Source organism: Hemitrygon akajei, chromosome 1 (genome assembly GCF_048418815.1).
Source record: "Hemitrygon akajei chromosome 1, sHemAka1.3, whole genome shotgun sequence".
NCBI lineage: Eukaryota > Metazoa > Chordata > Chondrichthyes > Myliobatiformes > Dasyatidae > Hemitrygon > Hemitrygon akajei.
The window spans coordinates 195136058-195150608 of record NC_133124.1 but is presented as its reverse complement, the minus strand read 5'-3'; the positions used below and the strand labels follow the sequence as shown (position 1 = coordinate 195150608).

Below are 14551 nucleotides of genomic sequence, written 5' to 3'. Positions count from 1 at the left end.
GGACCTCACAGCAGCAGCAGCAACGAAGAAGGTCTTCCTGGAATTTCCTGATGTTTCTCCGTGCTTCCGCATCCGTTTTCAATCAATTACGATTGCACACAGCACCCCACTTCACAAATAATGGATAATCAGTTCCAGAGTGGCTGCTGCAAACTGCGTCGCGCCGCCATCTTGGATCCAACCTGGCAATCTGTGGTATTGCAACAGCAGCATCCATTTTATGTGTTATTCTATGCGCATTTAGATACAACACCTTGAGTACTGTGTGACCTATCTGTCTTAAAACATTCCTAATGTCTTGGCACAACCTCGTCCTTAGTATCAACACAAAGCATTTCCTTCCGCTGCAAGTCATTACATAATTGTGAAGGTCCTTTTCAATGGTGAATCCTGAACCAAAGTGCTCATTAAGTACTGACACTACCACTATCGCTTTTCATTGGTCCTGTTTTTACACTGCTCATCCTCTTGCTTTTCACATACTTGTAGAAATCTGGGGTTTTCCATAATCCTTCACGGAAAGGCCTTCTCATTCCCCATTCTAGCTCGCCTGATTTCATTCTTGAGATCCCTCCTGGCACCTTATTAATTTTCTACAGTTCTAACTGTCACCAGTTTTTTGATACTTTTGTAAGTTTTTCTTTTCTTCTTAACTAGATTTTCTACATCCTCTGTAAACCACTTTTCTTTTACCCTACCATCCTTTCCATGCCTCAAAGGAACATACCTATGCAGAAAGCCATGCAAAAGTTCCCTGAACATTTGTTACATGTCTTCCATGCATTTCCCTGAGAATATCTCCTCCCAATCTATTTTACCAAGTTCCTGCCTAAAGCATCATATTTCCTCATACCCCAATTAAATGTTTTCCCAAATTGTCTATTCCTATCCTTCTCCAGCACCATGTTAAAGGAAAATGAGTTCTGTTCACTACTTCCAAAATACTCTCCCACCGAGAGATCTGATACCTGACTATGTTCATTTCCCAACACCAGATCAGGTACAGCCTCTCCTCCAGTTGGACTATCTACATATTACATCAGAGAACCTTCCTGAATACAGCTAACAAACTCCACCCTGTCTAAACCCCTTATTTTCAGGAGATGCTAGTCAATATTAGTAGAGTTAAAATCACCATTCGCAACAACCCTATTATTACTGCACCATTCCATAAACTACCTCCCTATCTGCTCTTCGATGTCTCTGTTACCATTGGGGGGGAGATCTATAAAATAGAAACACCCAGTGGAGTTATTACACTCTCCCTGTTTCTGTCTGGAACTCACAATGACTCATTAGGCAATCCCTCCATGACTTCTCTTTTTCTGCAGTCGTGATACTATCCTTGATTAGCAGTGCCTCTCCCCTAACTCTTTTGGCCCCCTCCCTGTCTTTTTCCAGAACATCTGAAGCCTGGCACACTCAGCAGCCATTTCTGCACCTGGAACATCTAAGCCCCTTTCATGTCCACAACATCATAGTTCCACATATTGATCCATGCTCTATGTTCGTCCACCTTGCTTATTATACACATTGCATTAAAAGTGAAACATCTCAAACTACCAGGATGAGTATTTCTTTACTCTGTCATCTGCCTATCCTTTCTCAGAAACACCCTACACTCTATCACTACTTGTGCACCAACCGCCTCATCCTCTGCCTCTTCACTTCTATTCCCACCCCCCTGCCAGGGTGTCAGTTTGTGTGAAAGCATTTGAACCAGATGTAGACGACGAAGATGACATGGAACTCAGGGTGGTTTGTCCAAAAACAGTGATCAGTGATCCATATTTTCAGGAAACCTGCAAGGATGTTATTCTGTATTAAAATTTCGAGGCTGCCTTTGGTAGAAGGAATCAGGGTGTGGTTGTCTCAATATGTACTTTGAAAATAAATCTACTTTCAATCTTCCAATCTAAAATGCCAACTGCCAAAGTCATTTATGAAAGCCGCAGTGCCCAAATCTCTCTTTATGACCCTATGTGACTGTGACCCCACTTTCAAGAAATTACGGATCTGTATTTCCAGATGACTCATTCGAACGCAGTCCTCGTTGTCCTGCATTCACTATGCTAGTCCTACCCTGGTTTTCTTCTAAACGTTTAACACTTCAAACCATTCTGCAATATATTCCATCTGTCATTGTCAGCACATTTTTTCCAGCTGCTCTAGATTCCTCTGAGAGCTTCAATAGCTTCCTTCACTATCTGCAAATTTGCAAATCGAATTACTGCATTATCATTCAGATCGTTAATTTAGATATGGCAAACAACAGTGGATCCTCCCGAATCCTGCAGCGCAACACCAACCACAGGCCTCCAGTCAGAAAGACAACCTACTGTCATTTTCTGCCTTCTCTCTCGAACACAATGACACATCCAATTTACTACATCATCAAAATGTGAAGAGATTCAACTACCTTGATGAACTCACATGCAAATTTTATCAATCGCCTTGCTGAAGTCCATATAGTGTCATGGTCCAGTCCGAATTATGCAATCCGGTTTACGGTCCGGTCTGCGGACTCCAGGTCCTCCGGCTGTCCCTTGTTTTGGTTGGAATTAATCATAAGCACCTGATGCTCATCTTGGGGCTGGGAATATAATTGGCCCTGGGATTGAGCGTGGTTGGGGGAGGGGGGGTGTCTTGTCAACATTCCCTTGGAGCTAGCTGCCAGTGGAAGGCTGGAACAGCCTTTGCCATCTTTAGGCCGTGTTGGAGAACCATTACTTCTTGGTGCCTTGCTGTTAGTAGTCAGAGCTGTCATTGTGGTATGGATTTGGTTGTTTCCCATGCCAGCTGGGTGGCTGTTAGCCAAACCGAGCAAGGTAGAGATCCGGTTATTTCTGTAGCCAGCCAAGGTTGCTGGTTGTAACTGCGACTTTGAGCAACCCTGATGCAGAGATGGAACTGTCTATCGTTCTTCGGTATTTGTCTCTTCCTGTCCTCGCCCAGTGGAGTAAGTCAGGTCGGTCTGCCGTTGCCCTGCGGGATGATCTGTCTTGTCTTGTCCTCTCGTCCATGGGGTAAGTCAGGCCATTCTGCCATTGCCCTGCGGGGGGAATCTGTCTTGTCTTCTCTTTGCCTCCATCGGGTAAGTCAGGCTGTTCTGCTACTACCTGACGGATGGACCTACTCCACCTTGGTGTGGAGTGAAAGTTGAGTCCCGGCTTGTCAAAGGATAAGTCCTGGCTCTATGTCTATGTCCTACCCAGTCTCAAGTTAGTGTCTTGTTAAAGATAAGTCCTGGCTTGTCGAAGGATAAGTCCCGGATCTATGTTGATTTACAATTCCTAGCTCCAAGCTCCAGCCTCCGAGTTATGCAAGGCTCAAGACCCCAGCCTCAAGCCTCGAGCCTCAGGACCCCAGCCACAAGCCTCAAGACCCCAACCTCAAGCCTCGAGCCTCAAGATCCCAGCCTCAAGTTCCAAGAACCCAGACCTCACCACGTCTTCACCTGGTTTGGGGTCCGAGCCCGAGTCAAGACCCAGGATCTGGGTCCTTGTCCAGTCTCATGCTCGGAATCCATGCCCAGGCTCCTTGATCCCAGTCCCTCGTCCTGGTCCTGCCTCCCTAGCCTAGTCTGAGAACCGTCCCTTCCTTTAGGTTTGTCCCATCCTGTTCCTAGTACTTCAGTGTGTGTGTCCTGTATTTGGGTCCATTCCCAACACCCCCAGTTATGACATATAGCACAGATTTGCTATCTTCCATTCATCAACTTTCCTGGTAACCTTGAGGAAAACTCTATAACTTTGGTTACACAAGACCTGCCCCACAGACAGAGACGTTGACAACTCAATCAGGCCCAGTCTATATAATTATTTGTATATCTGGTCCCTTGGAGCACCTTTCAATAATGTAGACAATACTGATGTCAGAGTGAACGGTTTATAATTTGCCAGCTTATTCTCATAGCCTTTCTCAAACAACAGAGCAAATTTAACTATTAATGATTTAACATATCTTTACTCCTGTTGAGTATAAATGCTGTTTTCATTGTTCAATCAGCAGTTGTCATTTCACGTCCTCAATGGGTAACATACTATATGTGAAGGCAAGGGAAATATCAATAAGACAGCTGCAGTCAGTAAGAAGCCTGGACTGACTGAACAAGCCAGATAGGCATCAGCTGTTGATTTAAAATGAGGTTGTTTGCTTTCAATTATACTTTACTTTGGCTTGTACTTTCTACACCTCTCACACCCTGCAAACTGTGCTGCAGTAAAACTGATGTTGCGGGGATATACTCAAGTAGTTTAAATAGTTGTGAGAAAAAAAACAGACTTTGCATTTGTCGAGATTTTCCCAGTCAATTTGACATTTGTACATAGCTCACATTCTCTGAAAGTACACTTTTCTATCCAATATATTTATGCAACCAACTACACTTACTTTTTAAAATAACAACAATTTCATCTGTCTGCACGTCGCCAATGACTTTTCCTGCACTACAGAAAGACTGTATGTCCAGACAAACCTTCAGAATTTATCAAACAACTCATTTTGTTTCAGGATTACTACGACAATGTGAATAAGTTCCGACACTGCCTGTGATATACACTGTTGCATGAATAATAAAGTTCATTTGTAAACATTACTGCACACGGACACAGATAACCTAAACTCACTGAAGTACTTTGCCAGCAGATCCACATACAATTCCTGGATAAACTGTGATAATGCTCAGCATTGCATTTTCCCCTTTATTTGATGATCTCATCCATTATGTATCAGGTCACAAATGATCCTGTCTCTCAGCAGCATCGCATTCTGTTTTTCCTTACTAGGATCATCTGATTTTGAAACACATTTTCTTTATTTACTTGTCTGGCTTCAATATGAGTTTTCTTTCCCTTCCCTTCTAGTTGTGCAACTTCTTCACTCAACATTCCCCCTGCATCAATCTGAAAACTGGCCGACTCCCTAGTATAGACAATTCATCAGAGATTTACTGTGCTTCAGTATTTTGAAAACTTGTCTTATTCTGACATATTCCAGCGAACTCCAACATGCATTCACCTGACTCTGATATTTCAGCATGTCGTAATTGTGAATAATCAACAGTTTTCTAAAGTTCACAGCATCTTCCTCCTCTCACCACTACTTTGTAAACTCACATTCCCTGAATTCCTCCTGTGCTAACTTAGATGTTGGATTTCCGCTTTCAATTTCAAGGTGTATGTCCTATCATTTTGACTTCACATAATAAGACCTTGCTTGAAAGCACTGCGATAGATAAGATAAATCTCATAGCAATGGCTGATTACATCCATGGTAACGGATTAATCAGGTTATCCTCATTCTGTCACACTGCAGGGCACACATGTTCGGCACACAATCCAGCGGTGAATGAACGTGCAAAATCGTGCATGCAGCATCTGAAGCTGATAATCGCAAATCCAGTGAAGCAGATTTAATGCCAAATCTGTATGAATTTTGCATTTTTTGCCCGAAAGATGTGGCTTGCATCTGTGCTGAAGTTTTCATTCACCTACCAACGTTGTGTCTTGTAAATTCCCTCTGTTATCCAAATAAATTGTAGAGCCTGCGGGACAGTGCTCCAGATGGATTTGTGTGTATAGTGGGTGTAGGTGTAGTATAAAATGGAAATCCTGCAAAAGGGCCGTTGATTGTCACTGCCCACATTGCCAGTTAGCAACATATATATTTTTATGACTCAATGACTCTGCATTTCTCAATTTATTATTAATCGCGACACCAGTTTAGATATTTCCATTGCCACCTTTTAACAATATTCACCTGAACACAGGACACCAACACCTGTGGCGTTAGAGGAAAACTGTTTCAACATGGCGCTCCTGCAGTTGCGGAGGTGCGACTCGTTTCCTTCACATTGAATTTCCGTCACCAACACGGGCCGTTGATTCTCTCTATTCTTTGAGAAGTTGTAGGCAGATATCCCGAAGCCGCAATGCAGTTGTCTGCAGACAACATTTGTTTCACTGATACTCCAATATTTATCATGCACTCTATGCCAGGTACCATTGTCATACACCTCCACTCGGCCATCGCAGCGGCTTCCCCCATCGTTCAGTCTCAAGGACAAAATTTCATCTACGATATCAGAAAAAATAGGTAAACACATTAATATCAATCCGAAGTATTCTACACATTTTCAGCAATTAACTGCAAAGTATATTTCATGCATTATATTCCACATGATACTTAGAATGCGAGCAATATCAGTAAAAGTCATCGGTCAAAATTAGAACTATAAGAGCTAATTCTGTAGTTTATGGCAGAATAAAGGACTGAAGGCATGTGGCAGACTGGCTAAATTTTGAATGTACTGATTAATGCTGAATGTATTACATATTCCAATACCTCACGGAATCTTCTCTGTTGACATGGGCATGTCTTCCGGATGTTTCTTTACTTCCTTACCTTACAGCAAAGCCAAGTATCCCAGAAGGGATTTGCTGCTTCTTCCTGTGTTGAGTTGGGATGATGTGGAGGGGGGCAAATGTGAGGAAAAAAAACACTCAGATAAAAATATGCCATGGATTTTCTCTTTGAGATGGAGTGGAATAGGACGTGAAATGATAGAAGTGTACAGGATGACAAGAGCATTCTGTAGAGTCAATTGTCAGAGGCTTTTCATAATGGACGAAATGGTGAATACAAGTAGACTTAATTTTAATCTGGTTGGATGAACACATAAATCCTTGACACAGAGAGTGGCATGTGCATGAAGTGGTCTGCTACTTGAGAAATTAAAGGGGTTAAAGAGTAATTTTGATGTTGCTGACACACCAGAGGATGTGGTGTTAATTATACACTGTTTTCTGAATATGCTAGGCATTGTTGTCTAGAACCGCTTGATAAGACAATGTGCCAAAGCAGGTTCTTAGAAGTAAATGGGAACTCTCCATGCAAACACAAGGAAGTTGGCAGACGCTGGGAATTCAAGCAACACACACAAAATGCAGGTGGAAAGCAACAGGTCAGGTAGTATCTGTAGGGAGAAGCACTGTTGACGTTTCAGGCCGAGACCCTTCGTCAGGACTGATGCTACCTGACCTGCTGCTTTCCACCAGCATTTTGTGTGTGTTGCTTGACTATCCATGCAAAGTAGGTTCTTAGAAAAATGATTCGCTAAATGATCAATTACCTTATAAGTACCTTATGTTACTGTTGCTGGGCAAGTAAAGAAGAAATTGAGCAATTGCTTAACAAGTGTACACGACTACATGTGTATAAAAGAGCCATGCTTGTACAAGTAATTGGAGATCCCGATGCAGACTCCAAGAGAGTACTGAAGGAAGGTTCTCCCTAGAAGCAAGCTACTAACAAAAAAGCTGTTGTTTTATCTTACGTACTACAGTGTGTTCTTGCATCTGGTAACGGGTAATAATTAGAAGTAATGTTTAATAATTTGGTGAGCCAGCCATGAGTCCAAGACTAGGCATCCTTGTAAGATGGTGTCAGTGATAGGCTCGGTGGCAATGACCTGAGACGGATACGCTCACAAGATAAGATATACCTTGATCTCTCTCATTAGTTGTCCACCTTGACGACCCTTTCGTCTACGGGTAATCCTCTGATGGACTCCTGAAGAACCATGAAGATTACCCGAGTACTACGGTAAGAGTGGTGGGCTGGAGGATTCGCCCTGGTGTAAAAAAAAACAGTGGGCTTGAGGATTCACCTGGTATAAGAAGAGTGGGCGTGAGGTTTTGTCCTGGTGTCAGAAGAGTTAGAGGATTCACTCTGGTAGAAATACGTTTTGAAGTAACCTTACGATAATTTGCCTGTCTCGAATACCCTCCCTTAGACCGGTTTCAGAGGGGAATTCCCACGTGAAGGTCAGGACCTTGAAGTGGGTGAAGAGAGAAACGGCACGAGATTAATGGATTAAGGAAAAATGGGTCAGACACTTGATACGTCAGGACTGGATACCACCTTGTTCAAAATTTGTAAGGAGAATCCTAGTGACAAGGATCATTTTCATAAATTATCTGGCTCATTAAATAAGAAATTGGGAAATGGAATGTGGCCATTAGGGGGAACCTGAAGTGCAGAAATTTATTAAAGCAGAAAAGGCAATGTGCAAACGAAATTCAGGGGAGAAAATGGAAAATTTTAATGTCACTCTGCAGAAAAACAGCCGAGGAATTAACTACTAAGTCCAGACAAAGTAGTTGGGAACAGAATGCACGTAGAATGGGGATTAGTGTATGTGATAGGGAAGGCAAACCCAAGCCATGGGAAGTGTTGAAGTATCAGCGTCAGGAGAATGATAAAGGCTAGAAAAGGAGGGAGAAAACAGGAGAAGGAACTGGACGGGGACATGAGGGTTCTAATTACCAGGGTACTATGGAGGTACCTCCGAACATGTCTGGATTACCCATGTTGTTCCAAAATGAGACTGATGATATAGACAAAACTGAGGAGGATTGGCTAGTGTGCCCCATGGCTCCAGCTTACCCTCTACTCACTCAACAACAGGAGTCCCAACCTCCAACTCCTTACTCACCTCAGGTTCCGAAGGAACAGGAACAGGAGCAGAGAGAGGGGCCAGAGCAATTTTGTGACCCTATAGCAGCCAGAACTAGAAGCCAAACTAAGCAACAGTCAAAGGAAAAGCTCTCCCTGCTGCTAGTACCTAAAACCCATGCCTGAAAGCAAAACTGCTTTGTAGGGGACAGCCCCTTACTTGACCCAGATGAGGAGTATGATGATGATGATGATGATGATGACCCCTTTGGACTTGCCGCCCCGAATGCAAACACACCACGTTTGTTCCCAACCTGAATTGTCCACAATCCCCATGAAAACGCCGATGAACCCACTCTGCACATTTATACCCCGTGGAAAACTCATGAAATGTGCATGATTATGAGCAAGGCACCTAATCATAAGACAAATCCTGATGATTTTATAGATTATATAATAAGCACCATTCAAATGTATCAGGCTACTCCCCAAGATCTTTTCAGCCTATGCTCTATGGCCCTCACTCAGGATGAATGGACTAAATGATTTGAGGGACTAGACAATCAGAATAATTCACAGGCATTTTCGGCAGCGAACCAAGACTCACAGCAACAGGTGGACAAAATTAAATGAACTCTTAAGATGACCTTGCAGCAGCTTGTTTACATGACCAAAGTCTTAGAATGTAGACCCAAGGAAAAGGAAGACGTTACTGACTTTTGGGACTGTTTCTGCTTCACCTATGCAACCTTTGCTGGGGATACTGCCTATAATGCTTGTCGTGCCTCACCTCAGTTTAATGCTATTCTCTTGCAATGTATTCCTGAGAATATTGCACTGCCATTCGGACCAATGATATGAATTGGTGTGTTAATTCCCGACCCCAGATGAAGTGGGCCCTTATCTTCCATTGGAACCCAATTAAAGAATCCAAACCGATAAAGGAAAAGTGTGAGATGGTCCAGCGACCACCTCAGCCTCCCCGCCGTAAAACTAACAATAAGGGACACCAGATAGAACCCCAGTATTGCGTCCCAGGGTGGGTGGACCAATCAGGCCATTGGTACGCAGTCCACCCTAATGGACCCAGAGTCCAAGTCCTCAGCTCCGTGGTGGTCAAAGACCTCTGTTCCCTCGTCCTTCCAATCTGGCCTTGTTCAGTGTCCGGTTGACAGGATGCTTTTACTGTGCTGCTGCAGACCATTGGAAAAAGGATTTCCCCTAACACTTAAACAACCCACCAGGAAGGCCAGAACATCCAGGCAGGCGACATCCTTTTACCACGGATAACTCATTTTCAGCCTGACTAGATGAGCCACTGATGCCCTCCCACATGTTTCCCACCAAAAGATGAGCCCATATTTAATTTGTTAGTGGAAGGTATTAATATCCCTTTCATGGTAGATACTGGGGCAACTACCTCCACTCTCAAGTCATCATGTATAACCCAGCATAATTTCGGAATATCAGGAGATCTGGTAACACTCAGTGGCCTGATGGGCCAACAAAGCTCTTACCCACTGACAGCACCTTTACAGGTGCAAATTGGGGACCAGTGCACTGAAGTCCAGTTCGCACAGATTACCAACCTTGGAGTAAATTTAGCAGGGAGAGATTTACTGTGCTCCCTTGGCCTCAGTATCCAATGCCTTGATGGTGGCATTACTGTTACCGTCTTGGCAACCAGTAGAATTTTTTGGAGTCACCACGCTCCACAATGGTGGTCCATAGACCTTCAGCCTGGAGATTTCGACCCACCCCTTAAGGTGCCTGACCCACATGTGACACTGGCCTATGATCCCTCGGGGGTCTCAAAGGAATTGGAAACCCGATATGCTCCCTTTGCAGACAACATAGTCAGAGTCACGGTTCTAGGGGAGGTGCAGGGCAAGGAAGGGACAGCATTACTTATCCAAGTGCCTGCTGAAATTTGGAGTCAGTCAGGCCTTGAATCCCCCTCATGTTACAATGGCAGCTGAACACAAGCCAAAGGAACTAGGTTTCCTAGCCCATCGACTGCAGCAGCAGGCAAATCCACATGTCTTAGGAGTACCCCAAATGCTAACAGATGGGACCCTTACATATTACCCAACCCCCATTTCATTGCAGGGACTACTCCACCACCATCAGCAACACCGTTCTCTGTCAGATGAACCAGCCTCTGACTTATGGGCTGCATCAAAGGACGAGGTGGGGTTGACTTCAGTGGCCCCAGTGCATATCATGGTAGAACCGCGTGCACAATTACCCTCCATTCCGCAATATCCCCTTCGGAAGGAGGCCGTTGATAGTATCACTTTTCTAATAGATGGCTTTTGCAAACCGGGAATTTTAGTCCCCTGCCACTCGCCTTGTAATACTCCCATTTTGCCTGTCCCTAAACCCGGAAGAACGGACTGGCGCCTGGTGTAAGACTTGCATAAAATAAATGAAATATTTGAACCCTTGTATCCTAGTGTCCTTAAGCATATTACCATTCTTAGTAATATCCCAGCAGATGTCTGTATTCACTATTGTTCATCTGCAACATATGTTCTTTGCTGTTCCATTGTCCCCCAACTCACAGTATCTATTTGCATTCACTTTCCGAGGTCAGCAATATATCTGGATGCGTCTCCCCCAGGGATTTGTCCATTCACCGGCAATTTTCTCCCAGATACTGCACAACCAGTTAAGGCTAATGCCCCTGCCTTGGGTCGCCCTCTCTATGATCGTCCTTTCCAGTTATCCATCAATGTCTTGGAAGGCTGTGCTACAGCGGTCCTACTCAGATCACGGGGATAGGAAACGGCCAGAGGCTTACCTCCATACGTATAGATCCAGTAGCTAGGGGCCTGCCACCGTGCTCACAGTTACTCCTAGCCAATGATTCCCTGGTAATGGCCACCTCGAATATCACTTTGCGGCAGCCGGTGGTCACATATTCCTCGCATACTATTACTGCACTTTTGACCTCCCATCAGACCCAACACATCACTCAAGCTAGGTTAAACATGAGATAGCACTCCATAATAACCCACTTCTCACCTTTGCCTGCTGTACTACCATCAAACCTGCCACCTGTTTAGAAATCCCACCTGAAGACCTCACGGACCCGCCCCATGATTGTTTAACAAGAAATTCTTGACCACACCTTGCCTGGACATCTCCGACAAGGCTTTTCCATCTGAGGATTTGACTCTCTATGTTGACGGTACCTCCTCTATCCCTGAACAGGGAACCCACCTTAGTGGCTATGCTATTATGAATGACTTGGCTGTGGTCGAGTCAGCATCCTTGCAACCTCCTGTCTCAGCACAAAATGTGGAATTATTCGCCTTGGCGAGAGCCTGTATATTGGCCAAGGATAAAGTGGCCCATATTTTTACCGACTCCCGTTACACTATTGGGGTGACTCATGACTTCAGCCAACTGTGGGCCCACTGGGGATTCCTCACTTCCACTGGGACACCATGCAGAATGTCTCGCATGTTATGAACCTCTTCAGTGCCATTCTCTTCCCAAAGCAATTGGCTATCATTAAGTGCTCAGTGCATCGCTCCGACTCCTCTATCAAGGTAATAATCGGGCGGTCAGGGAAGCCAAATTAGCGGTGCTAACTGCCATTTATATTGCCTCCACGGCAGAGAAATTGGCCTTGGCCTGCTGGCTGACCACAATAGTGAAGGGTATTCCAGAAATGGACACTGTACAACAACTACAGGGGGACAACCCTGATCGAGAAAAACTAATGTGGAAGACGCACGGGTGTTCGCACTCTGCGTCCGAGAGCCTCTGGCTCATTGCATTTGGTCAAGTATGCATACCTAATGCTTTGTTACCAATGCTAATTGATTGCCTGCATACTCATATGCATCTTGGCAAGGAGGAAATGAGCAACATTTTTTTTTTACGCACCTGGTCGCACCCTAGATTGGAAGAGGCGGCACAAGAGAAAATACAATCATGTCTGATATGCCAACAAAGAAATGAGGGAAAAGGAGTTAAATGTGCCCCAGGAAAATACCCTTTGCCAAGTGGACCTTTTGAATGCATTCAGCTTGATTTTATCGAACTACCATGTATACACTGTTGTAAGTATTGTTTACTGATTGTAGTTGTTTTCAGTAGATGGATTGAAGCCTTTCAGACCACCAATAATAAAGTTTCCATGGTGGTAAGGTTGTTACTTACAGAGATTATACCAAGATTCGAGGTACCCAGACTTATACGTTCGGACAATGGCCCTCAATTTGTGGGAAAAATAAATAAAGAGCTATGCAAGGTGCTGCACATTGAAAAGCAATTCCACTGTGCCTATCACCCGAAGGCTGTAGGAGTAGTGGAAAAGGCTAACGGCACCCTAAAAAATAAGCTGGCTAAGTTAATGTCCGAAACCGGACTGAACTGGATCAAGGTCCTTCCGTTAGCTTTGTGTCATATGAGGATTACTCCCCATTCCACCACTGGAGTATCAGCAGCTGAAATTATTTATGGACACTCAGCCTCCCACCTTAATGTTATTGGGGATGAATTGCAAAGGTATTTCAGGCAGTTAACATCCTCTCTAAAGTTTCTTCATTCTCAGGTGCAGGAGGCACTTAAGCCACAGGGAAAACCAGAGGCGGAGTGGCTGGGTTTGAAAATTGGAAATTCGATGTTGATAAGGGATTGGGAGCATCCCAAACTTGGCCCCAGTGGAATGGACCATTCCAGATACTTCTGCTAACACTGACAGCCATTAAGGTTCAAGGGCACAGCAGCTGGATCCACATAAGTGATTGTAAACAATGGGCTCCGCAGGTGGACTAAAGACTATTATTGGACTTTCCATTGTTTTATAAGACTCATAAACATGTGCATGGAAATCACACTGTATGCTATCCGCTTGCCCAGTCAGTAGAAACGTTATTTGTGGCCACTCCTGGGTGGAAGCCACATCCCCTGTATACCGCAGATACTTTAAATGCCCCTTGTGAGGGAGTAACAGGGAGTTTTAGGAGAGGAATGATGGGAAGGTGCGTAGAGTGAATAGATTCCAAGGCCCGGTCCCCGGATTGTGCAGGAATCAGACCCAGAAATGAGAACCATAAAGGCAATGATATAACCTGCTCCGATCAAAGGAGTTACCTCTTCTGCTTTACAGGAAAGGGATGGGGGTGTGTCTATGCAACAGTCCCCATCAATTCCTCCTGCGTCCAGAGACAATGTTTCAGCAGACACTGTCAACTCTGTGACTGGTGGTTCATGTACACCAGTAATGGAGAAAGGAGCATTAATGTCACCCAGGGCCGGCAGTTCATGTGTGTATACTGTAATGGTACCATGTTAGTGGCCCTAGCATGGGAAATCCGGAATGGACGTATCCACTGTTCCCTCACCAAACGGGGCTCGGCGGTGGGAACATCACCGACTCCGGGAATTGGTACAACAAACAGAACAACACCAGAACCGGTAATGGGACTAAAATTGTTAATGCAACCATACTGAGGGAGATCAAGCTCTACAGAGCCTTGATGGGACACTTTACCACAGCCGCCCCGACTCTCCCCGACCTATTTGCTGTAGGGACAATAGGACTGCATACTATCCCATGTCCACAGAGGGCACGTGCCCACCGCAGAATAATTACCCGAGCCATTAGTAAAGAATTCTGTGCAGAGTGGAAGGACCCAGTAACTCTGGGATCTTCCCAAATAGACATTTCTGCAGCAAGGAATGATTAGAGTAATTTTAGTGTGGGTTAAAAAAGTCGGGAAATATTGTGGGCAGAAGGGAGAGTGTCGTGCTTCATTGTTCTATGTTCTACGAAACAATATTGGATTTTCTTCTTACTCAGCCAGTTTAAATGCGGTCCTTTCTTTTACATTGCCTTTCATCACCCTTTCCAGAAAATTTATCACAGGAGCAGTCTCTGCGCAAATATTACTTCTCTTCATTTGCGTATTTTTACATCGTGCCAAGGCTACTATCCTGCTATATCAATTGTCGTCATCCTTCTTCCTTTTGTGCATTATACTCTAAACATCAGAAAATATACTCCCTATACTAAAGTTTCCTCTATTCATAATATAATGGAAATAGCCTCGGAGACTATCATTGGGAAACAAAGGAA

The 14551-nt window shown here is 44.3% G+C and overlaps 1 protein-coding gene across 1 annotated transcript in view; it reads right to left on the bottom strand.

Moving 5' to 3' along the window:
• LOC140738844 (scavenger receptor cysteine-rich domain-containing protein DMBT1-like) overlaps positions 1–14551 on the bottom strand; it is an 80515-nt gene that overhangs the window by 36897 nt on the left and 29067 nt on the right. Inside the window, exon 6 of the mRNA XM_073066814.1 lies at positions 5761–6075. Coding sequence (XP_072922915.1) covers positions 5761–6075 — 315 coding nt within the window. The remainder of the gene's footprint in view (positions 1–5760; positions 6076–14551) is intronic.